General features: G+C 45.0%; 1 protein-coding gene and 1 long non-coding RNA gene across 5 annotated transcripts in view; one reads left to right on the forward strand and one right to left on the reverse strand.

Annotated features, from left to right (window-relative positions):
• The window catches only part of PLCG2 (phospholipase C gamma 2), a 181,193-nt gene that overhangs the window by 154,577 nt on the left and 3,649 nt on the right, over window positions 1–22,967 (forward strand). For 3 of the 4 annotated variants that reach the window (XM_032283879.1, XM_032283880.1, XM_032283881.1), the window contains 6 exons: window positions 1,451–1,553; window positions 3,325–3,534; window positions 4,926–5,071; window positions 5,989–6,103; window positions 7,058–7,225; window positions 13,494–13,582. In XM_032283879.1, coding sequence (XP_032139770.1) covers window positions 1,451–1,553; window positions 3,325–3,534; window positions 4,926–5,071; window positions 5,989–6,103; window positions 7,058–7,225; window positions 13,494–13,582 — 831 coding nt within the window. Of the gene's footprint in view, window positions 1–1,450; window positions 1,554–3,324; window positions 3,535–4,925; window positions 5,072–5,988; window positions 6,104–7,057; window positions 7,308–7,621; window positions 9,197–13,493; window positions 13,583–22,967 lie in introns of those variants that run through there. The other variant, XR_004270497.1, reaches the window with a different exon arrangement.
• The window catches only part of LOC116555363, a 785,279-nt gene that overhangs the window by 31,955 nt on the left and 730,357 nt on the right, over window positions 1–22,967 (reverse strand). The window lies entirely within an intron of this gene.

Genomic DNA, 22,967 nt, shown 5'->3' on the forward strand with positions numbered 1-22,967 from the left:
TCATTTTCACACTGCTATAGACATTACCCTAGATAGATAATTTATTTTAAAAAAAAGGAGGTTTAATTGACTCATAGTTCCACATGGCTGGGGAGACCTCAGGAAACTTACAATCACAGGGGAAGCAGGCATGTATTACATAGTGGCAGAAGAGGGACAGCGAGCAAGCAAGAGCAGGGAAGACTGCCTTATAAAACCATCAGATCGTGAGAACAGAATAGGGGAAACTGAGCCCATGATCCAATCAGCTCCTACCGGTCTCTCCCTCAACACCTCGGGACTACAATTCAAGGTGAGAGATTTGAGTGGGGACAGAAAGCCTCAACACATCAGCTTCCCAGAGGAGGAATGATTTGGGCTGGGTCCAGAAGGGTGGGGGTATGTGGGCAGCAGGGTGAGGAGTCAGGAGGGCATTGTGTAGTCCAGCGGGACCCAGGATGTGAACTCTGGATGTGGATGTGGGAGGCATTTTAGTGAGATCTTCTCCAGAACCTGGCAGCTGACAGGGTGTGAGGGACACAGCAGAACTGGAACATGGGGTGGGTGGGGCAGGAGCCCACCCCATGTGGACAGGGCTTTGGAAGCATCTGGTCTCGACGTTGGTTGGCTTGGGCAGCCTGAGATAAACTACTCAACTTCTCTGTTAAATGGAGATAATCCTACCTGACAGGAGATGTGTGGATTGACTTAGGGAATATCTATCAAATGCTTAGCCTGCGATGCCTAGAGCTAAGCACCCCCCCAAATAGTGACCACTCTTATCTAAATATTCTCTCAAGGGTCCCCTTAGCCAATAAAAGTCTGATGGAATTTGGGGAGGCCGAACAGGGTTGCCCGATTTGGGGTGAAGTGAGAAGCTCATCCTTACATGCAAGGAGTTAGATTTGACAGTGGGTTCTTCGAAGAGAGTTGCTTCTCGAGTTTATAGCACATGGCCTGGGCCCTGGGTAGTAGTCCCCTTGGGCAGAGCACTGATGAGCAGTCAGATGTGGGGAGCAGGTCTGCAGGTTCTGAGGGTGCAGGGGATAGAGAATTATGACAAGGAGGCTGAGGTCCACAGACTGCATGAGGATTTGAAGAACTAGAATTCAACATACTCTAACCACAGTGTGGTTTTAGGGGAAAGGAAAGGAGGCAGAGAGCTAAGGACAGAGGGATGGTGATGGTGAGGAGTCCCCTTCCCCTGCCATCATGACCCCATCTATATTTGAGGGCTGTGGCCAGGCGTGAGCTGGATGCCAAATCCTCGTGGAAACAGCTTTGTCAAGAATTTTGACAGAGGAAGAAACGAGAGGGGCAGTGTTGTCTTTAGGAAGGGAAAACATCCAACCATATTAAAGATCCGAGCATGCAAGAAGGCAAAGTGGGGATGGAGGAGGAAGAGCACAGGGTGAACTGGGAAGGTGGGCTTTCTCAGGGGCGGGCACTAAAGATGGTGAACTCCAAACAGGAGAACAACATGAAGTATTGGGAGAAGAACCAGTCCATCGCCATCGAGCTCTCTGACCTGGTTGTCTACTGCAAACCAACCAGCAAAACCAAGGACAACTTAGGTAAACATCTTTACCAGGAGTCTGCCCTATAACTGCAGTGAAAACTATTACTTCCTTTCGAGTCTGGTATTTTCAGAGAGGGGAGAGTGAGTGCGTTCTCCTGTTCTTAAATGCTTCAGGTAGATGACCTCACTTTGGGTTTGTCCTGTGGGTGAGGGAGCTGGTAGAGGAAGCCCTTTTGGTGTCTCTCTAGGAAAATCCACTGTATTAGTCCGTTTTCACACTGCTGATAAAGACATACCTGAGATGGGTTAATTTATAAGGAAAAAGAGGTTTAATGGACTCACAGTTCCACGTGGCTGGGGAGGCCTCACAAGTATGGTGGAAGGTGAAAGGCACATTTTATGTGGCAGCAGATGAGAGAGAATGAGAACCAGGTGAAAGGGGAAACCTCTTACAAAACCATCAGATCTCCTGAGACTTATTTACTACAAGAATAGTATGAGGGAAGCCGCCCCCATGATTCAATTACCTCCTACCAGGTCCCTCCCATAACATGGGAATTATGGGAGCTACAATTCAAGGTGAGATTTGGGTGGGGACACAGCCAAAGCATATCACCCAGTTGGTGGGTTAGCTCTTATTGCCATTACCAGAAACTTGGTGGCTGAAAACAACTTAAATTTATTCTTGCGTGTCCTGGAGGCCAGAATCTGAAATCAGTACCATGGGGTCAACATCAAGGTGTCAGCAGGGCTGTGCTCCTTCCAGAGGGGAAAGCCATTCCTTGCTTCTCCCAGTTTCTGGGGGCTGCTGGCATTCCTTGGCTTGTGATCACATCATGGCCTTCTCTTCTGCTTCGCTGTTATAAGGACCCTTGTGATGCATTAGGTCCACCTGGATATTCCAGGATAAGCTTCCCATTTCAAGCTCCCCTGCAAAATCTGGTCTGCCATATAAAGTAACACATGTCCAGGCTCCAGAGATTAGGGCCTGCACATCGTCGGGGGTCATTACTCAGCCTACCACAGATATGGTATTAGAAAAAACAAAAGGATTTTCTACCAAATTCTCCAGGCAGCAAGCTTTTTGATGATGCCGTGCATATTTTACTTTTTTCTTTGGGTGTTTGAGCCGCTTCTGTATCTTTCATCTTAGAAGACCAGCAAGACTATATTAGACCCCTGAGTAAACTTACTGGGAGGCTGGTCCATAGGAACCTCTACATTAAGGGACAGATGGCAAAGCTCAGGACTCAGCAGGCTCAGCATGTTGACTGCCTGGCTGTCCCACCACAGCTGGATGGGAGGCAGCCAAGATGAGGCCTGTCCCCTTCCCTCTCCTCCCATTCTCTCTGCCTTCCCTGCGCAGGAGCCCACCCATATCGCAACCCTACCTGGGGGCAGTGGCGGGTGATTCTCAGTTTGTTCATGTTGTGTCTGTGATATGTTTGATGAGGAATCAGGTCTCTTTGCATCTTCCATTCCAAAGATCTTCTCTTACCTAAAACCATTCCCATTCTTCCTCTTCTATAACTGTTATCACTTTTGTGTTTTCTTGTTCAAGGATGTTGATAAAGTAAATTACAATACCTCTAGATTAAAAGGTGGTGGGAAAACTAGGCCCCCTTTTAATACTTGGAACTCCGAGAGGGCAAGAGTCCATAGTGATGCACTTTAGGACAATATCATCAGAATCCCTTGAATGTCTTGTTAATGAGAGAGCTTCCTGGTTTCCTTTTATAATCTGAACATCCAGCCATTGCAGCAAAATTTAAGAAAATGCACAGATGAGACACAGAGTAAGTGATGACCTTTTTCTCTGTGTGCAGAAAATCCTGACTTTAGAGAAATCCGCTCCTTTGTGGAGACAAAGGCCGACAGCATCATCAGACAGAAGCCCGTCGACCTCCTCAAGTACAATCAAAAGGGCCTGACCCGCATCTACCCAAAGGGACAAAGAGTTGACTCTTCCAACTATGACCCCTTCCGCCTCTGGCTGTGCGGTTCTCAGATGGTGGCACTCAATTTCCAGACGGCAGGTAAAGATGGACTGAAGGTAGTCCTGTCCCTGCAAGGTGGCAGTGGCAGTCACTCCAGGCCAAGTCAGCTTGGGTTAGCAGTGCAAGGTGGTGTCCAGGAATGAGTGATTTGTCTGAGGGAGTGCGCAGTTCAGCAGAGTGCTGGTTACTATGAGGTCCAGCAGCTGAATGGAGGGATGAGAGGACCAACAGGTGCTTGGCTGAGGCAGGCTTCATGACTGCAAGCGCCAGAGGCTGAGGTGTAGTCTAGCTTAGGAGAAAAACTGCATGAACTCATGTAGCTAAAGCATCTTTGGCGCTGTCTTCTCTAGGCCTGTCACTCTGTGAGGGCTTTGGGCTCAGACTTTCTTCCAGAGACAGTCCCATGTCGGCATCTCCAGCATACACAAACTTCTGGACACAACGTGGTCCCATAAATCACAGGGCTTTGTGCTTTTGTTATTGTTCTTTAAAACCTCTTTTGGGGGATCTATTCATCAGTAGCCTCCTTTACATTCTTTTTATAGCCGCATTGGATTCCATTGCATGGAACCATCATTTATTTAACAAGTCCCCGTGGAGGCACATGTAGGTATTCCCCATTATTCGCTGTCGCAGACAGCACTGCTTTCTGTACGTGAGCTATGTGAGCGCCATTCCACAGATGCAGGAGTACGTCTGTAGGACAGATTCTCCGAAGGGCAGGGGGAGTCAGACAGCACTTGCAGTTTGATAAACTTTGTCCTGAAGAAAACCACTGAAGACCTGCCTGCAGGTGTGCCCAAGCTAAGCCACGTTGCCAAAACCCCCTTCATAGAGATCGTAGGTGAGAATGTAAATAGTTGGAGGTTAGGGTACACTCTTTTGGTATAACTTAATAGAGTTTTGTTGAGCTTTTCGCCGTTTGCACAACTGAGTGGTGAAAACTGATAAACTATAGTCCATTAGTGCTGCTTCTTGTAAGCGACATCAACCAGTTTTCTCCTTATTTAGGGAGGAATTGCATTTCCTTTTCTGCAAACTATTTGTCCTTCTTACTCGATGTATCTAATGCAGTTGGGATTCATAGCATAGGTATATCAGAACTAAGAGGTTAAAAATTTATGCTCATGTATTTGTCATTTGAATTAAAATAAACTCGTGATTTATTTCTATATAGACACTTTTAGCTTTTAGTAAGTTTGAACCTTTTATGATTCGGGATTTTCTGACACACTTAGAAAGGTGTTGCCCAGTCTTAGATTTTGTCGTCTAGAAACCCTGTATGTTCTTTGAGTGAAATACCTATTTGAACAGCTGCCTCAAATTAATTTTGGGAAAAGGTGTAATTCATTCCCCACCTAGCAACTCCTGGCCTAGGAGGCCAGCGTTCTGGTGCCTGACTTACAGCAGGAGTTCACTTTCCTTCCCAGATAAGTACATGCAGATGAATCACGCGTTGTTTTCTCTCAATGGGCGCACGGGCTACGTTCTGCAGCCTGAGAGCATGAGGACAGAGAAATACGACCCGATGCCACCTGAGTCCCAGAGGAAGATCCTGATGACGCTGACTGTCAAGGTAAAGCCAGCCCTTCTTCCTGCCAGGGGAGCCAGCTGCCCTCCCTGGGCGCTGAGCTGACACTGCCTTGAGAGCAGGGAACCTGTGGCTAGGGAGGCTTCTTGTCTTGTTTACACTATTAACATTCAGGCCATGTTTGAGGATCTTTCTTTCTTATACTCCAGGGTCCTTTTGGGAGAAGAGGCAAGGGAAACCTCCTCAAACCCATCTTGGTCACTTCCCCTTGTCAGCTGTGGGGGTGACGTATGAACCCATCTTTCTGGGGTCCCAGTGAGGTCAGCCTCTGGCCAGAAGGAGAAAGAAAACATGTGAAATGGCCATTTGGTCTTATGGAGAAGTTTTTTGTTTTTTTTTTTCCTACTTTGTCCAACTCCAGGGTTTTAAAAAATTCATCTGACTTTGACAGAAAGTGTTACTTTGTAAGAATCTTTAGAAGGTAGAGAAAGGAACTGCATTTCTTATGAGATTAAGGGCGGGACCAGGGGGCAAGAAGCATACATAACCAAAGGTCTTTAAACAGCAGTTACAAAAAGAATGCCACGCTGTCCCCAGCCTTTCCTAGGGGTGGGGAAGTCCAGTGATGAAACTGTGCCTTGATCAAAGGCATCTACTTGGGCATGGATGTGTGTGCATTCATGAGCGCAGGTGAGTTTTACCTGTTAGGTCAGGTGGCATGGGGGGCCAAGACCCAGGCTGATGCTGAGGAACTGTAGATCTACCACAGCCCACCTTCGTGCATTGCAGAAGGTTGCTATGGCTTCTCCAGTGAATTTGGGAAAATCAGGGCTGGCACTGAACTCATACAGTGTCACTCTAGAACCCAGTGAGAACTCCATGCGAGGCTACCTATTCAGGATGTGGCCAGCTCTTGCCAGCAGGTACCCGGGGGGTTCCAACGCTTACCTTCGGTGTCCCAGGTTCTCGGTGCTCGCCATCTCCCCAAACCTGGAAGAAGTATTGCCTGTCCCTTTGTAGAGGTGGAGATCTGTGGAGCTGAGTATGACAACAACAAGTTCAAAACGACGGTTGTGAGTAAGTTGCCTTGGCCCCTCTGCTTTTGCATGTCCAGCCAGTGAATCCTTTGTGGGGATGCTCTTCGTGAGGGATTTTGCAATGCACTTCTGCTGTCCCAGGATATTCTTTCCTATTGCCCACGTGGCTCAGCTTGAGGAGGGGATACAAATGGCCACTTTGTTAAATCCTTAGACTTTCCCCAGTGCTGCTTGCCTGCCTGTCACTCAAGTCTGGAACCCTAGGTGAGGCCCTCACCCACTGCACCCTGACACTAGATAAGTCCTCTCTGTGAAATAGCCCAGTCTGATTGATCTTCTGAGTCAAAGGCCAAGAGGCAGAGACAGAGAGAGGGTGATTCTGCATGGCTGACCTGAGCCAGAACATCAGCCTAACCTGGGGGATCTTAGCCCCTAGAAGGCAGGAGGGAAAAGAGGAAGGCTTGCTCTTCCAGGAAAAGCTGGGAAGGAACCGTGAATGGTGGGCCTTCTAAGGCACAGGATCCTTGCCTTAGAATAACTCAGATGCTGACCAAGTAAACGGGCATGTATGAAGAGTGGCAGGATTGCTTCCAGGCTGCTCTGTGAGGCTGGGCTCTCCCCTGGCAGCCGTAGGACTCCCTGCTGGTAGATGTGGCTCCTGGGCTCTCTTCTCCCCTTTTATCTTTTCCAAAATCCACCTCCCAGCTCTGCAAACACCTCCCCCTTCCCTTCATCCCCGATCCCGGAGAGGGTAGATGGGAGGTGATCTCCTTCCTCTGCTCACCAAGAGACCCGTCTGCAACAGCAGCTTCCAGGATTGCACCAGGTGGGGTGGGGGAGTGAAGATAATTATTCAGGTTTTCTTAGATCTTGGCATGGATGCGTATTTATTTACACGGTTGCCAAGGGGATTCATGGCTGAAGAACGCAGAGATTGTCTTACCAGGAAAGGGCAGCTCAATGTGGCCTCTAATGAGCTTTCACCTCCTTCCAGATGATAATGGCCTCAGCCCTATCTGGGCTCCAACACAGGAGAAGGTGACATTTGAAATTTATGACCCAAACCTGGCATTTCTGCGCTTTGTGGTTTACGAAGAAGATATGTTCAGTGATCCCAACTTTCTTGCTCATGCCACTTACCCCATTAAAGCAATCAAATCAGGTAAGAGGCATTTTAATTAGGATGTTCAGTTTGGGCTGGTATTGTACTTGGGTTTGGCTGCTGTCTTCAAAAAGAATGAAAAGTCAGGGCCGGGCGTGGTGGCTCACGCCTGTAATCCCAGCACTTTGGGAGGCCGAGGCGGGTGGATCACGAGGTCAAGAGATCGAGACCATCCTGGTCAACATGGTGAAACCCTGTCTCTACTAAAAATACAAAAAAAAATTAGCTGGGCATGGTGGCGCGTGCCTGTAATCCCAGCTACTCAGGAGGCTGAGGCAGGAGAATTGCCTGAACCCAGGAGGCGGAGGTTGCGGTGAGCCGAGATCGCGCCATTGCACTCCAGCCTGGGTAACAAGAGTGAAACTCCGTCTCAAAAAAAAAAAAAAAGAATGAAAAGTCATTTTTCCTGGTTTGGATGGAATCGCTGTAAAACCAATTGGGTGGCTTGGAGAGCTGGTGCATGTACAGTCTGTTGGGTTGCACACAGGTGGGGGGAGGCTATGCCCCTCGGCATGCGATGTCTACATGCAAAATTGGATTGTTAGTGGATTGCCAACCTGGCACTGTAGTTTGATTTCATTTTGAAATGTTACACGCGGTTTGCTTCTTCCTAGCCAGGGCTAGGTCTGGTTTGATCTCGCTCTCTGGCTGGCAGTGTGAGCAGGTGGTAAGGGAGAGGCCTTTGGCATCTGCAGAGAGTTGCAATCTCGAGAGACCAACTCTCCAAACCCTTCAGAATTCACATTCCTCTTCTATAAAATTGAGAGGGTTGATTAACTTCTTTGAATTGTCAGAGTTTTCTTCCATGCTGAACAAAACACAAAACCCCTTCATGGTATGAAAAGGGTCCTTTTGTATCTTTTGGCAAACAAGCCAAGTTGGGTCATAGGACCAGCTCTTAAGAATCCCGTTCAATCCCAGATGACTGGGCCCCTCGTGCACAGCGGAGATAGACAAACAGACACCTCCAGGTGACGCGATTTGGGACCTTGCTGCTTCTAGAGCCAGTCATTTACCAAAACAAACAAACTGGCTCTCCTTAGCTTGTATATAGTTTCTTTAGTTGACTTTCCCACTGGATTTTAGGTGTAGTGTTTGACAAACAGGCCCTTGCTGGATGTTGAATTTCCCTTCTTCCCCTTCCTTTGGTATTTCTGATGCACGGTACATGAGATCATAGATTCATTCTTCTGGATTCCTCAGGAGGTCACTGTTCCCTTGTTTTCTAAGGGAGAAAGATGACTGTCATTTTAGTTACTTACATAAAAATACAGTCTTTTGATGTTGTTTGGAAACCTGGGGTTTAATGCAGAGCTGAATTGGATCTTATTCATTTTTGTAACTTGGAATATGTCAGACATTTCCTCAACTTCCACCTTTCTTAGTATGATATCATAAACCTGTCTATTTCTGCTACTGGGCAGGAGCCCAATTTCTGAGCAGCAGGCATGCTAGAAATGCAGGTGCTGGCCGGGCACCATGGCTCAGGCCCGTAATCCCAGCTACTTGGGAGGCTGTGCCACTGCACTCCAGCCTGGGTGACAGAGTGAGACTCTCAACAAAAGAAAATGCAGGTTCCTGGACCCACCACGGGGAGCTGAGTCAGCCCAGGGTAGTGCCCAGGAATCTGCATATCTAGCCAGCTCCTCAGATGGCCCCGGGAGGGCACTTTCAGAAAACCAAGCTCTGTCAAGACTGCCTGTCTTCCCATTGAGGAAATGAATTCCTCAGAAAGTAATCGATGAAACAAGAATTTGAGAAAATGTTTAAAGCTTCTCATTTTTTTTTAGCACTCCAGAAATGTTCATTTTCATGAACATTGCTACTCTAGCCATAATAGTGAGTATTCATTTCTAAGAGGCCTAATACTTGGCAACACTCCTTGGTTAACTCACCCACATTGTAAACTACCTTTTTTTTTTTTTGAGAGTCTCCCTGTGTTACCCAAGCTGGAGTGCAGTGGTGTGTTTTTGGTTCACTGCAACCTATGCCTCCGTGGCTCAAGCAATTCTCCTGCCTCAGCCTCCCGAGGAGCTGGGACTACAGGTGCACACTACTACTTCTGGCTAATTTTTGTATTTTTAGTAGAGATAGAGGTTCGTCATGTTGATCAGGCTGGTCTGGAACTCCTGGCCTCAAGTGATCCACTTGCCTCGGCCTCCCAAAATGCTGGGATTACAGGCATGAGCCACTGTGCCTGGCCTATAAACCGCTTTAAACCCAGCAATGAGGCTGTGATTAATTTTCTTCTTTTATAAGGCTTAGGAACGACACTGTTTCTTCTGGTGCAGGAAGTGTAGCTTTTGGTAAATCTTTTTGTTCCTGGCCTTGCTGCTGTATCAGATTTCTTTTCGTGGGAACTACTTGCCAGTTGCTCTGCTGGATGAGTCCAGCAGAGAAGGGCAAGTGTGCTGAAACCCCCTGGTTACCTTGATGTCCTCTTGAAGGATGAGGGCTGTGAGCCTCATAAACCCCTCCCAATGCCTTGCAGAGATGTCAGCGTTGATAAAACCTCCTCCACGCGTTGATATCAAAGCATGTCAATTCTTCTGCAGAATGCGGTGACTTAGCTTGGAGATTGAGAAAAAACAAAGGTGAGAACCTCAAGGGAGATTAAAAATGTGACCCCATCCTCCCCTGACTGTGAGATACTCTTCGCAGGGACCTTTCCTCACTCCTTTCTACCTCCTAGCAGTGCCTGGCACATCCATATTCATGGGAGGAATGAGACAAAATGAACAGGAGGCACTGAGGTCTTCCAGACTCAAAAAATAAACTTCACCCGTTGTCATTAGGGATGCACTTAAGCTTTTAAATCACCTGGAGTGCAGGAAGGAAAGCAGCAGCCTGTATTGTGTACCTTAAAGTCTTCCGCTTTTAATCCTCACAGTAATCCTGTGATAGGGGCTTTATCTCAGCTTTTAAAAATCTGAGCACTTTGAGGCCTAGAGACTGAATTAACTTGCTCAAGGTCACACACCTGTAGGAACGGAAACGGGATTCAAACCCAGGAACATCTGATTTTGAACCCTTGTTCCTCCTCTGCAGGCTGCCCTCTCACTGGATGCTCGGAGTCTGAAGCATTGATCTTATTTTAAAAGGTGTCTTTATTTCCCTTTCCCCTGTGAAATGACCAGAAACAACAAGTAGAAAAACAATTCTGTTTTGGGTGAAATGGGAAATATGTTTCAGCACAGACTCCAGTATACATAGAGGGCTGTCCAGTGCATAAAAATGGAACTTGTGCAGTGAGACGAGGTACAAGGAGCTGCAGAGAGCTGGCCATGGGGGGGCAGAGCTAATATCTTGTAATTAACAAGCACATGCCTAGTGTCAGATAGCACTGTCTTGCCTGGAACCATGCTATCAGACTGTACAGGCTACCTGATAGCTCCCAGAACACCATGGAGCAAACAGACATACCAGTGCTTGCTAACAGTTAATCAGCACCTAGACTATATCCCACTGCTATAAAGACATGCCTGAGACCATGTTACTTATAAAGAAAAGAGGCTTGATTGGCTCCCAGTTCTGCAGGCCATATAGGCTTTTGTTTCTGGGGAGGCCTCAGGAAATTTACAATCATGGCAGAAGGGAAAACAAGCACATATTTACATGGCCAGCAGGAGGAAGAGAGGGCAAGGGAAGAGGGAGGCAGTGCACACTTTTAAACAACTGGATTTTGTGATAACTATCATGAGAACAGCAAGTGGGAAGTTCACCCCTGTGATCCAGTCATCTCCCACCAGGTCTCACCTCCAACACGAGATTTGGGTGGGGACACGGAGCCAAACCGTATCATAGACTAACTTCTTCCCCACTGCCCACAGATCCGCTCATTAGAGATGCAGAATCTCAGGCCTCACCCAGACTTCCCAAGTCAGAATCTACATTTTAACAAGATTGACAGGTGATTCACATCTGCATTAGTGTTGGCACATCACTGGGCTAGACTGCAAGAATTCTGTAAGTCTCTCTCAAGACAAAAAACTAGCAACAAAAATCATGAAAGCGGTCAGAAAACTTCTTTACAGCAGTATATTCAGTGACAGCAATGTCCTCAAAACCCTGCTGGGAAAACATTCAGGTTTTATACCCACTCAAACTGTCACTCAACTATAAAATCAAAGGATGGATATGCTGAAACATGCACAGCTCAGGAATTTGAAGAGAACAAAAGAGGACAAATTTGGCCAAAGAAGACATCCAGACAGGAGTTCAGTAAGAAGCAGATGAGCATCCAGCCATTAAAAAATACAAATCTATACATTTCATTAGGTATAAAACTTTATATCAGAAGAGGAACCCTATAAAGTAATACTGAGCTCTGGCTGGTGAGATGCATGCTTGGGAAAGTATCTTGATGTCTTTGTCTTACTTTGAATTGCGTGGGTAAATAGGTGACAAAACAAGTACAGGTGGCCCTCTGGATCTGTGGACCCAACCAACATAGCTTGGCTTGAAAATATTTTTGAAAAAATTATGTATCGGACATATACAGACTTTTTTCTTATCCTTTGACAGTATAACAATTATTTACACAGTATTTATATTGTCTTGGGTATTAAAGTAATCTAGAGATAAAGTATATGGGAGGATGTGACTAGGTATATGCAAATACTACACCATTTAATTATTTAGAGACAGGTTCTTCCTCTGTCACCAAGGCTGAAATTCAGCGGTATGATCATAGCTCATGGCAGCCTTAGACTCCTGGGCTCAAGCAATCCTCCTGTCTCAGTCTCCGGAGTAGCTGGGACTACAGGTGTGCATCCCTGTGCCTGGCTAAATTTTTTATTTTATTTTTTGTAGAGATGAGGTTTTGCTATGGTGCCTAGGCTAGTCTTGAACTCCTGACTTCAAGTGATCCTCCTGCCTCGCCCTCCCCAAGTGCTAGGATTACAGACATGAGCAACCTTGGTATCTGGGGAAGTCCTGAACGAGTCCCCCACAGATATCAAGGGACAACTGCAGAGTAAAATTTTCATGGTAGAATTTAGGTGGTGGGCATACAAGTGTTCCTTGTAATATTTTTTTGGCATTGCTGTGTGTTTAAGAATGTTACACTAAAATGCCAGAAAACCATGAGCTCCCTTTGTGGGAGAATTACAGTTACAAAATGGAACACAAATATTATACACTATGTCCATGCAAAAATGAAAACACACCTTAGGGGTGTAAAAGGAGAAAAGGCACAGGTTTGTGTAAGTATTCAACTTTCCTCTTCATAAGCAGTGAGAAGTGAGAAATTCAATGGATAGTGTTTGAAGGTGATAAATCAACTGAGAGTATAAAATGTTCCAAGAGAAATAAGCCCAAAATCTGAATGGTGGAAGGCACAGAGGAAACAGTGGGAGGTCCTATTTTGGGCATTGCTTGTCTTGGAGAATCAGTAGATATGACAGAAATGCTTTCAAGACTAACTAGGACCACAGAAGGGATCTCTAAGATACAATGCTAACTGGTAAGACACTGTCATTTGTGATTTAAAAGCAACTCAAATGTATGGCACAAGCAACCTTGGGAACGCAATGGTTCCTTTTAGGAGAGAGAGGAGGACTGGGTGGGAGTGACAGCTATTTTAGCCCAATGGGCTTTTATGTTAATTAAAACAAGCCAGCAAACCAACCTTTGAGATGTGTTGCTTTAAACATGACTGAATGGGGGTGGAAAGATTCAGCTCCAACTCACCCCTGCTTCAGCCCCAAATGAAAAGAAACATTTAAAAGACTGTCAAACACAGGTCCTAATTGTAAACAGGGAATGGCTTTCAGAGGAAGATGATCAATACTGCTATGAACTGCTAAGGGACAGAAAGATTTCCTCCCATTGGAAATCTTTAAAGGTAAAACACAGTTTCTGGTCCTGTGCTTTGCAAGGGTCTAAATGGAGGAAATGGATGAGGATTCACTACTCTTGAGTCTTTAGGTCTCAGGAGTATTTAAGGAATTGAACCACAGCTGCAATCACTGCATTCAATGTGGAATGTTCTGTGGGTTTTAATTTCTTCTGAGTGAATCATTTTTATATCTAGATGGTAGATATTTTTAACCTTGCTTCCCTGTGTAGACCCATCAGTCATGGCTGCCAGCCTCTGTCCCTAACCATCAGGATGGGACCTCTGGCTTCCAAAAAGTCAGCCCCCAACATGGGGCACTGACTTCTCTACTCTTTGAACTAGGCCTAGGATTCCTGGGTATCCTCCAAAAAAATACAAGGTCTGACATTAATTACTTGCCTTTGCGTTTTCCTCCCTGTTCTGCTTCAGGATTCAGATCTGTTCCTCTGAAGAATGGGTACAGTGAGGACATCGAGCTGGCTTCCCTCCTGGTTTTCTGTGAAATGCGGCCAGTCCTGGTGAGTAGAGAAATGACAGTGAGGGCTCCCTGAGCTTTGTGCCTCCTGGTTAGGGTAGAAATGGCCTATGAATACCATTAGCTGATGTACTTAAGCCCATTGAGAATTATCTAGGCCAAGCATGAGACGACATCATACAAGAATTCCTTTCTGCTAATCCCCCAGTTTCCCTGGGTTTTCCCTCCCAGCATCCTTCTCCTTTGGGGAATGCTGTGTGATTCTGTGTAGGCAGTGTAGCTGGAAAGTGTGCCGGGGCTCCTAAGTTCCTCCTGCTTTCACTTCAGCAAGAGGCAGGCCCGATGATGCCTTCCTAGGTAAGACTCAGCCTTTATGGTGCCAGTGGGTCTTTGGGTATCCTCTCAAAAAGTCTGAGAGCCTCCAAGGAAGGCATGTCTTGGCCTCTCCTGGGGGAGAAAATGCATAAATCGCAACTTTTCTCTAGAGAAGACTGGAGGAGACTTCCTTCCTGGTTCTTGTGATTTTCCCAGGCTTGAGTCTCTCCTTTGATTAAGCAGTTTGGATAGGCTTGGTCTTGAACTATATTTAAAAATGTGGCAAGGTTGCTCAGGACGAAGGGTTAAGAATGGAGCTCCATGCTATGTGGAGTCAGGGCTTGCGTTTGGGTAGATGACGGAGTAGTTACTGTGATTCTGGGGCTTCAGAGTCTCCAGGATGGCCCCTCTTATAGGCTCAGACCCACATACCAGGCCTGTGTTTTTGCAGTGCCTGACTGGTAGCCAACACAATCTCCCAAGATCTTTTCATTCCCTCTACTGCAGAACTGCAAAGCTCGACATGGGCTGAATGCATTCTGTGGTCACTTGGATTCTCTTTGGCTAATCTAAAAAAAACCATGCTTCTGAACCCCAGTGGATTGATGTGGGCTGGGTCAGTGCCCCGGATACCCATCTTGTTTCCTCATTTTGGTTGTGTTCCAGACAGAGAAATCAAGGTCTGTAATTTGGCTAAAAGAAGTAAACAGTGATATCTGGACCTTTGAACAGCCATAACAATAGTCCATGCAATAAAAATTCAGAGGAGGGAATATTAGGCTTTTCTGCATAGCTGTTTCCCTATGATCAGCTTTTGCAGTTTTGGTAGTTTTCCACTCCGGAGCATTGAGATGAAAGAAAATGCAAAAACAAGAGAAACCCAGGCAACAGTGGCTCACACCTGTAATCCCAGCACTTTGGGAGGCTGAGGTGGGAGGATTGCTCTAGCCTGGGTGGCGGAGGCTGCAGTGAGCTGAGATTGTGCCACTGCACTCCAGAGAGAGAGTCTGTCTCAAGGAAAAAAAAATAGTAAGGGAAGAAAGAGCAGTAAAAACCCGAGACTTAAAAAACCTGAGACAGTATCACTTTTTGATGGCATAAAACAAACATCACCAGCATTTATATGAATGTAGAAGTCTTCCATCAAGTAGACCAACCATAAATTAATCACTCCCCGAGCTGAGCATAAGGTGATCTCCCACAGCTTCAGGTGAGTACCCTTTTCCTCCTTTATGCCAGAATTCTTTCCTTAGAATCAATACTCAGATATAGAATTAGTGGGATCAGTTATTTAGCTGAATGGTAAAACTGTAAAACCTGGAGTTTAGCAGAAGCCTTAAACCAGTGAGCTTGAAGACCCTTTGCTTAGTGAAGCTTACCCTTCCCCAGGTCACCGAAGGATCTGGGATTTATCCATCTCCTGCCCTGGGCAAGGGACCCGCGCTGCCTCTCTTTCTATATAAAAGGCCCTCTGCAGACATTTCACAGAAAGGTTAAGTGATAAAAATGGTTTTAGATGGTGGTAGGGCAGCATTTGCCTGGGTGCTGCTCTGCAAGGCTGCTGTAAACAACTGGAAACATAAATAATTTAAGTGATTAGGTATCCCTAGCAGCAGAGAAAATTAGTCTATTTAAAAGAAAATTGTGTTGATGCAGATTTGACTTCCTTGATGAGGGAAGCTTCATGCCTGAGCTGCTGTTGGGGCTGCCACTGTAGGGAGTCAGGGGCGTTGTGTGGGGTTCTAAATGGAAAGTTGACGCTCACAAATCTGCTTTCTGAAAGCTTTAGAGGAAGAGTTGTGTATGTGCAAACTTCAGTTCAGCTGCTAGCTCTCGAGATTTCACTGAATTCCACATCTGTCACCTGGTTCTGTGACACTCACAGGTGCAGCTTGGCATTTCTGTCCACATAGCAATGAGGAGTCGCTCTTGGAAGCTGAGCTGAATTGCATTCAGTAGACCTGGGCTTTCTCCTTAATGCCTATGGTCATGCCTGGTTTTATTTATCACCATATCCTCTGGAAGCTAGGGAGAAACTCTGGTCAACAGCCTCAAGACAGACTTGAGCAAATGATTGACCCAGTAAGGGCTGAGATGCAGTTTACTCATAAAACATTTGCTGAGATTGAGTTTACAGCCCCAGAAAACTGTCAATTAGCACTTTAAACCCCTTCGGAAGAAGCCATTTACATGTCACAATTTCCTTATCAAGTCGCAGTCCTTTACTTTGTAAGCAGTATGTTTAGTTTATAAAGAGTAATTTTAGCACCATTTTATTACCTACTGTATTTTATTTAAGATGTAAGGAAACCAAAGTGGGGGAGTTGAAAAGAATCCTCACAAACAGCCTGTATCTAACCATTGTTAGCATCTTGGTAGAGTTCCTTTGCCTTATGGTTTTTTGTAGATATTTCCATAGCTGGATTCAAACAGGTGCCCTTTTCTTCTTCACAGATGACTTTACGTGATTTTAAAGCCATTGATGCCCGTTTCATCAGGTGTGGGTCCTAATTCACTTAGTCATTCTCCTACTAATGGAGAGTTAAGTCATTGGCAATTTTTTACTTTATAAATAATATAGGTCTTCATGTAACATTTTCTGATTAAAACTTATTTTCCAAGACTAGATATTTAGCAATGGAATAATAAACCAAAGAAAAAAGGACCATGTATTTTTACATGCATGTCAAATTGTTCTCTGAAAGTAAATAGTTTCTCTTAAGTTGATGTATTATATCCAATCTTGCCATTAACTGCAATGGGCCTCCACTGCAATGATTTAACATGGTCAGATCCAGAAGAATGGGACTGGGGAAATTAGGGAAGCTTAAATATTCATCATCTTCCATGGGCAAACGGGCAATTTCTGGAGGGCACATTTGAGAAAACTGGCTGTCCTAGGACCTGTTGAGTACTGACCCTGGGTGGACTGGGTTCTGTTTTGTGCTGGGTAGGAGCTAATGTGCAAGGGATAGAGAGGCCCCTATTTAGAGTGAAAACAACAACAGCAAAGAACCCAGGATGCTGTCAACTAGATGAAGGCTTATCCCAGAGCAGATGCATGAATCCCTGTGTAGAAGGGCTCACACTTTAAAATCGTGGAGATCTAGGACTGGGAGCTGCACTCTGGCACTGAGCTGGTCCTGATTTTTGGGGTTAGGAAAGATTTCCTTACACTTGGGGAGACCCGGATGGACACAAAAGCCCTCCTTATGCCTCACCAGCTAAAGTTGTGGTCAGTTTGCTCAGTGCTGGCTCTAAAGAGCAGAAACTGCTGTGTTTATCAACCATCACCCAACAGTTTGACATGACTACTAAACACACACAACCAGGAGCATGCAATGGGAAAAGGGAAGACACACCGAGGTACACATGTACTACAGATGGCTAGTCGAAGCTGAGCCATTGGAAGCCTCAGATGAGAACCATAACACATAACTCATAGGACCTTTCAAAGACATCCAAGTAGAGTACTGGAAAACACTTTCTGGAATTGAAACAAAAGACCTGATTGTTGAATTAAGAAATTTGGCATATAAAGAGATCTGCATTAGTGACCCGAAAGATGATGTGAAGGAAATGTCTCACAATCTAGAGCAACCCCACATTGAGATGGAAAGAAAGGAACAGCTGGGCTGGGAGGACAGATGCCCAGAACCTAACATGAAAGCAGGTCCCAAAGGACCAAGTGGAACAGACAGTGGAGAGCTATTAGAGAAACAGCTAATAGAGGAAGTGTTTCTCTGATCTGCTGCTTGTGAGGGCCCACTTAGTCGCAAGTGGGATGAATAGAAAACACATCTATACCCTCAGTTATGTTTTAGTAAAAATTTTAAATTCCAAGGGTAAATTTCAAAACCTGGACTTCCAACACAAGTTGTGTATAAAGTCTAACATCAGAGTTGTCCTCTTTGGTGCTGAAAACCAGAAGACTCCCAAAACAGGTAGAATGTAGACTAGGAAGAAAGACCTCAGTGTCTAGCCCCTCACATGTCAAGGAGTTTCAAGACATGCAAGATTTTAGATATATCATGTATCCTACTCAATGGAAATCTTGAGGCAGTCCCTGAATCAATATTTTAGTCAGAAGAGAAACGTTTAGATAGGGAGATGAAGACAGGAAACCTAATGAATAATTAATTTTGCAGCACAATTACATCTTACAGGATGACGGTGTGATCACAATTTTGTCATGGTATAAACATCAAATTATGATTCTTGAATTGGAAGAAATATACCATAATAAAAATGCCAATCAAAAGCTAAAAAATAATCACGTATCAACAAAGCATAGGTACGGAAAGGTAAAATAAAGGTATCCTAAAGGATATTTCAACTTTGATGACTGGGCAATTAGTCAGCAAATAAAGTATACTGCAGAGGGAGAGTTAATCCTAACATTTTGATGTTAAAGGAATCTGTAATTTTAATTAGGCTCGTTAAACTGAGGGTAACCGCTGTAACAGTTGAAAAGCAGAGAAGAAATAATGAGGACAAAAGGAGATCAACATAAACTCAACCAAGAGAGTAAAAAGTGGGGATTGCTGGGAAGATGGCTGAATAGGAATGGCTCTGGTGCACAGCTCCCAGTGAGACTGACACAGAAGGCAGGTGACCTCTGCATTTCCAACTGAGGCACCTGGCTCATCTCATTGGGACTGGTTGGACAGTGGGTGCAGCCCAAGGAGGGTGAGATTCAGCAGGGTGGGGGATTGCCTCACCCAAGACATGCAAGGGGCTGGGGAACTCTCTCTCCTAGCCAAGGAAAGCCATTAGGGACCATCCCCTGCACTCCGGCCCAGATACTATATTTTCCTCACAGTCTTCACAACCTGAAGAGACCAGGAGATGACCTCTCATGCCTACAGTATCACGGCCCTGGATTTCTAGCACAAAACTGGGTGGCCATTTGGGAAGACACCAAGCTAGCTGCAGCAATTCTTTTCTCTATACCCCAGTGGTACCTCAAACACCAGTACGACAGAACTGTTCACTCCCCTGGAAAGGATGCTGAAGCCAGGGAGCCAAGTGATGTGGCTTGGCAGTTCCCACCCCCATGAAGACCAGCAAGCTAAGATCCACTGGCTTGAAATTCTCCCAGCAAGCACAGCAGTCTGAGCTTGACCTGGAATGTTTGAGCTGGGTGTGGGGAGGAGCATCCACCATAGCTGAGACTCGAGTAGGCAGTTTTAATCTTACAGTGTAAACAAAGCCCCTGGGAAGTTCGAACTGGGTGGAGCTGACAGCAGCTCAGCAAAGCCTCTGCAGGCTGACTGTGTCACTAGACTTCCTCCTCATTGGGCAGGGCTTATCTGAAAAAAGGCAGCAGTGCATCAGGGACTTATAAAGGCCTATCTACCTGGGACAGAGGACCTGGGAAAAGAGGCAGTTGTGGGTACGGCTTCAGCACACTTCAACATCCCTGCCTGACAGCTCTGAAGAAAGCAGCGGATCTCCCAGCACAGTGTTTGAGCTCTGATAAGGGACATACTGCCACCTAAAGTGGCTCCCTGACCCCCATGTATGCTCACTGGGAGATACCTCCTCTCCCAGTAGGGGCTGACAGACACCTCATAAAAGAGAGCTCTGGCTGTCATCTGGCAGATATCCTTTGAGGACGAAGCTACCAGAGGAAGGCACAGGCAGCAATCTTTGCTGTTCTGCAGCCCCAGCTGGTGATTCCCAGGCAAGCAGGGTATGGAGTGGACCTCCAGCAAACTCCAGCAGACCTGCAGCAGAGGAGCCTTTAGAAGGAAAACTAACAAACAGAAAGAAATACTTTGAACATCAACAGAATGTATGTCCACTCAGAGACCCCATCCAAAGGTCACCAGCTTCAAAGACCAAAGGTAGATAAATCCACCAAGATGGGAAGAAACCAGTGCAAAAAGACTGAAAATTCCAAAAACTAGAATGCCTTTTCTCCTCCAAGGGATCACAACTCCTCGCCAGCAGGAAAACAAAACTGGCTGGAGAATGAGTTTGGTGAATTGACAGAAGCAGGCTTCAAAAGGTGGGTAATAACAAACTTGTTTGAGCTAAAGGAGCATGCTCTAACCCAATGCAGGGAAGCTAAGAACATTGAAAAAAGATTAGATGAAATGCTAACTAGAATAACCAGCTTAGAGAAGAGCATAAAAACCTGATGGAGCTGAAAAACACAGCACAAGAACTTCGTGAAGCATACACAAGTTTCAATAGCCAAATTGATCAAGCAGAAGAAAGGATATCAGACATAGAAGATCAATGCAATGAAATAAGTGAGAATACAAGATTAGAGGAAACAGAGTGAAAAGAAATGAACAAAACCTCCAAAAAATATGGGATTACATGAAAAGACCAAATCTACATTTGAATGGTGTTCCTGAAAGTGAGGGGGAGAATGAAACCAAGTTGGAAAATGCTCTCTGGGATAATATCCAAGAGAACTTCAGCAACCTAGCAAGGCAGGCCAACATTTAAATTCAGGAAATACAGAGACCACCACAAAGATACTCCACGAGAAGGGCAACCCCAAGACACATGATCATCAGATTTACAAGGGTTGAAATCAAGGAAAAAATGCAAAGGGCAGCCAGAGAGAAAGGTCAGGTTACCCAAAAAGGGAATCCCATCACACTTAGTGGATCTCTCGGCAGAAATGCTACAAGCCAGAAGAGAGTGGGGGCCAATATTCAACATTCTTGAAGAAAATAATTTTCAACCCAGAATTTCATATCCAGCCAAACTAAACTTCATAAGCAAGGGAGAAATAAACTCCTTTACGGACAAGCAACTACTGAGAGATTTTGTCACCACCAGGCCTACCTTACAAGAGATCCTGAAGGAAGCAATAAACATGGAAAGGAACAACCAGTACCAGCCACTGCAAAAACATGCCAAATTGTAAACACCATCAACACTGTGAAGAAACTGCATCAACTAACAGGCAAAACATCCAGCTAGCATCATAATGGCAGGATCAAATTCACACATAACAATAGTAACCTTAAATGTAAATAGGCTAACTGCCCCAATTAAAAGACATAGACTGGCAAATTGGATAGAGTCAAGACCCATCAATGTGCTGTATTCAGGAGACACATCTCATGTGCAAAGACACACGTAGGCTCAAAATAAAGGGATGGAGGAATATTTACCAAGGTAATGGAAAGCCAAAAAAAAAGCAAAGATTACAATCCTAGTCTCTGATAAAACTCACTTTAAACCAAACAGAAGATATACATGAGGCCAACAAACATGAAAAAATGCTCATCACTGGTCATTAGAGAAATGCAAATCAAAACTACATTGAGATACCACCTCACACCAGTTAGAATGGCGATCATTAAAAAATATAGAGACAACAGGTGCTGGAGAGGATGTGGGGAAATAGGAACACTTTTACACTGTTGGTGGGAGTGTAAATCAGTTGAACCATTGTGGAAGACAGTGTGGCAATTCCTTAAGGACCTAGAAATAGAAATTCCATTTGACCCAGCAATCCCATTACTGGGTATATATCCAAAGGATTATAAATCGTTCTACTATAAGGGCACATGCACACACGAATGTTCATTGCAGCACTGCTTACAATAGCAAAGACCTGGAACCGACCCAAATACCCACTGATGATAGACTGGACAGGGAAAATGTGGCACATATACACCATAGAATACTATGCAGCCATAAAAAACAATGAGTTTGTGTCCTTTGTAGGGACATGGATGAACCTGGAAACCATCATTCTCAGCAAACTGACACAAGAGCAGAAAATCAAACACCACATGTTCTCACTCATAGGCGGGTGTTGAACAATGAGAACACATGGACATAGGGAGGGGAGCACTACACACTGGGGTCTGTTGGGGGCAAATGGGGGAGGGACAGTGGGGGGTGGGGGGTGAGGAGTTGGGGAGAGGTAGCATGCAGAGAAATGCCAGATATAGGTGAAGGGGAGGAAGGCAGCAAATCACACTGCCATGTGTGTTCCTATGCAACTATCTTGCATGTTCTTGAAATGTACCCCAAAACCTAAAATGCAATAAAAATTTAAAAATAAAAGTAAAAAAAACCAACAAACATGAAAAGAGACAAGAGCATTCCATAATGGTAAGGGGATCAATGCCTACAACATCAGGACCCTGGGTTTCTAGCACAAAACTGGGTGGCCATTTGGGAAGACACCAAGCTCACTGCAACATTTTTTTTTTCTTTACCCCAGTGGTACCTGGGTATAGAAACAACAAGAAGAGTTAACTATCCTAAATCTATATGCACCCAATACAGGAGCACTCAGATTTGTAAAGGAGGTTCTTAGAGACCTACAAAGAGACTTAGACTCCCACAGAATAATAGGGGGAGACTTTAACACCCCACTGTCAATATTAGACAGATCAATAAGACAGAAAATTAACAAGGATATTCAGGACTTCAACTCAGCTCTGGACCAAGTAGACCTAATAGACATCTACAGAAATCTCCACTCCAAATCGATGGAATATATATTCTTCTCAGCACCATATCACACCTATTCTAAAACTGACCACACAATTGGAAGTAAAACCCTCCTCAAAAAATGCAAAAGAATGGAAATCATAACAGTCTCTCAGACACCAGTGCAATCAAATTAGAACTCAGGATTAAGAAACTCACTCAAAACCACAAAACTACATGGAAACTGAACAACCTGCTCCTGAATGTCTACTGGATAATAATGAAATGAGGGTAGAAATAGAGATGTTCTTTGAAACCAATGAGAATGAATACACAACATACCAGACTATCTGAGACACATTTAAAGCAGTGTGTAGAGGGAAATTTGTAGCACTAAATGCCCACAAGGGAAAGAAGGAAAGATCTAAAATTGACACCTTAATGTCACAATTAAAAGAACTACAGGAGCAAGCACAAGCCAATTCGAAACCTAGCAAAAGACAAGAAATAACTAAGATCAGAGCAGAGCTGAAGGAGACAGAAACTGAAAAGTTTCTTTTTTGGCACATTCCCAACTTTGACACAATAGCAAAGTGGCCATGACAGGACCACACTCACACTCTTCCAGCTGATCCCAAGAAAAGAAACTATACCAAGAACACCAGTGAAAGTCCCATGGATGTGTCTAGTTGGCCTTG

Source organism: Sapajus apella, unplaced genomic scaffold (assembly GCF_009761245.1).
Source record: "Sapajus apella isolate SASKATOON/1434 unplaced genomic scaffold, GSC_monkey_1.0 scaffold15, whole genome shotgun sequence".
Lineage (NCBI taxonomy): Eukaryota > Metazoa > Chordata > Mammalia > Primates > Cebidae > Sapajus > Sapajus apella.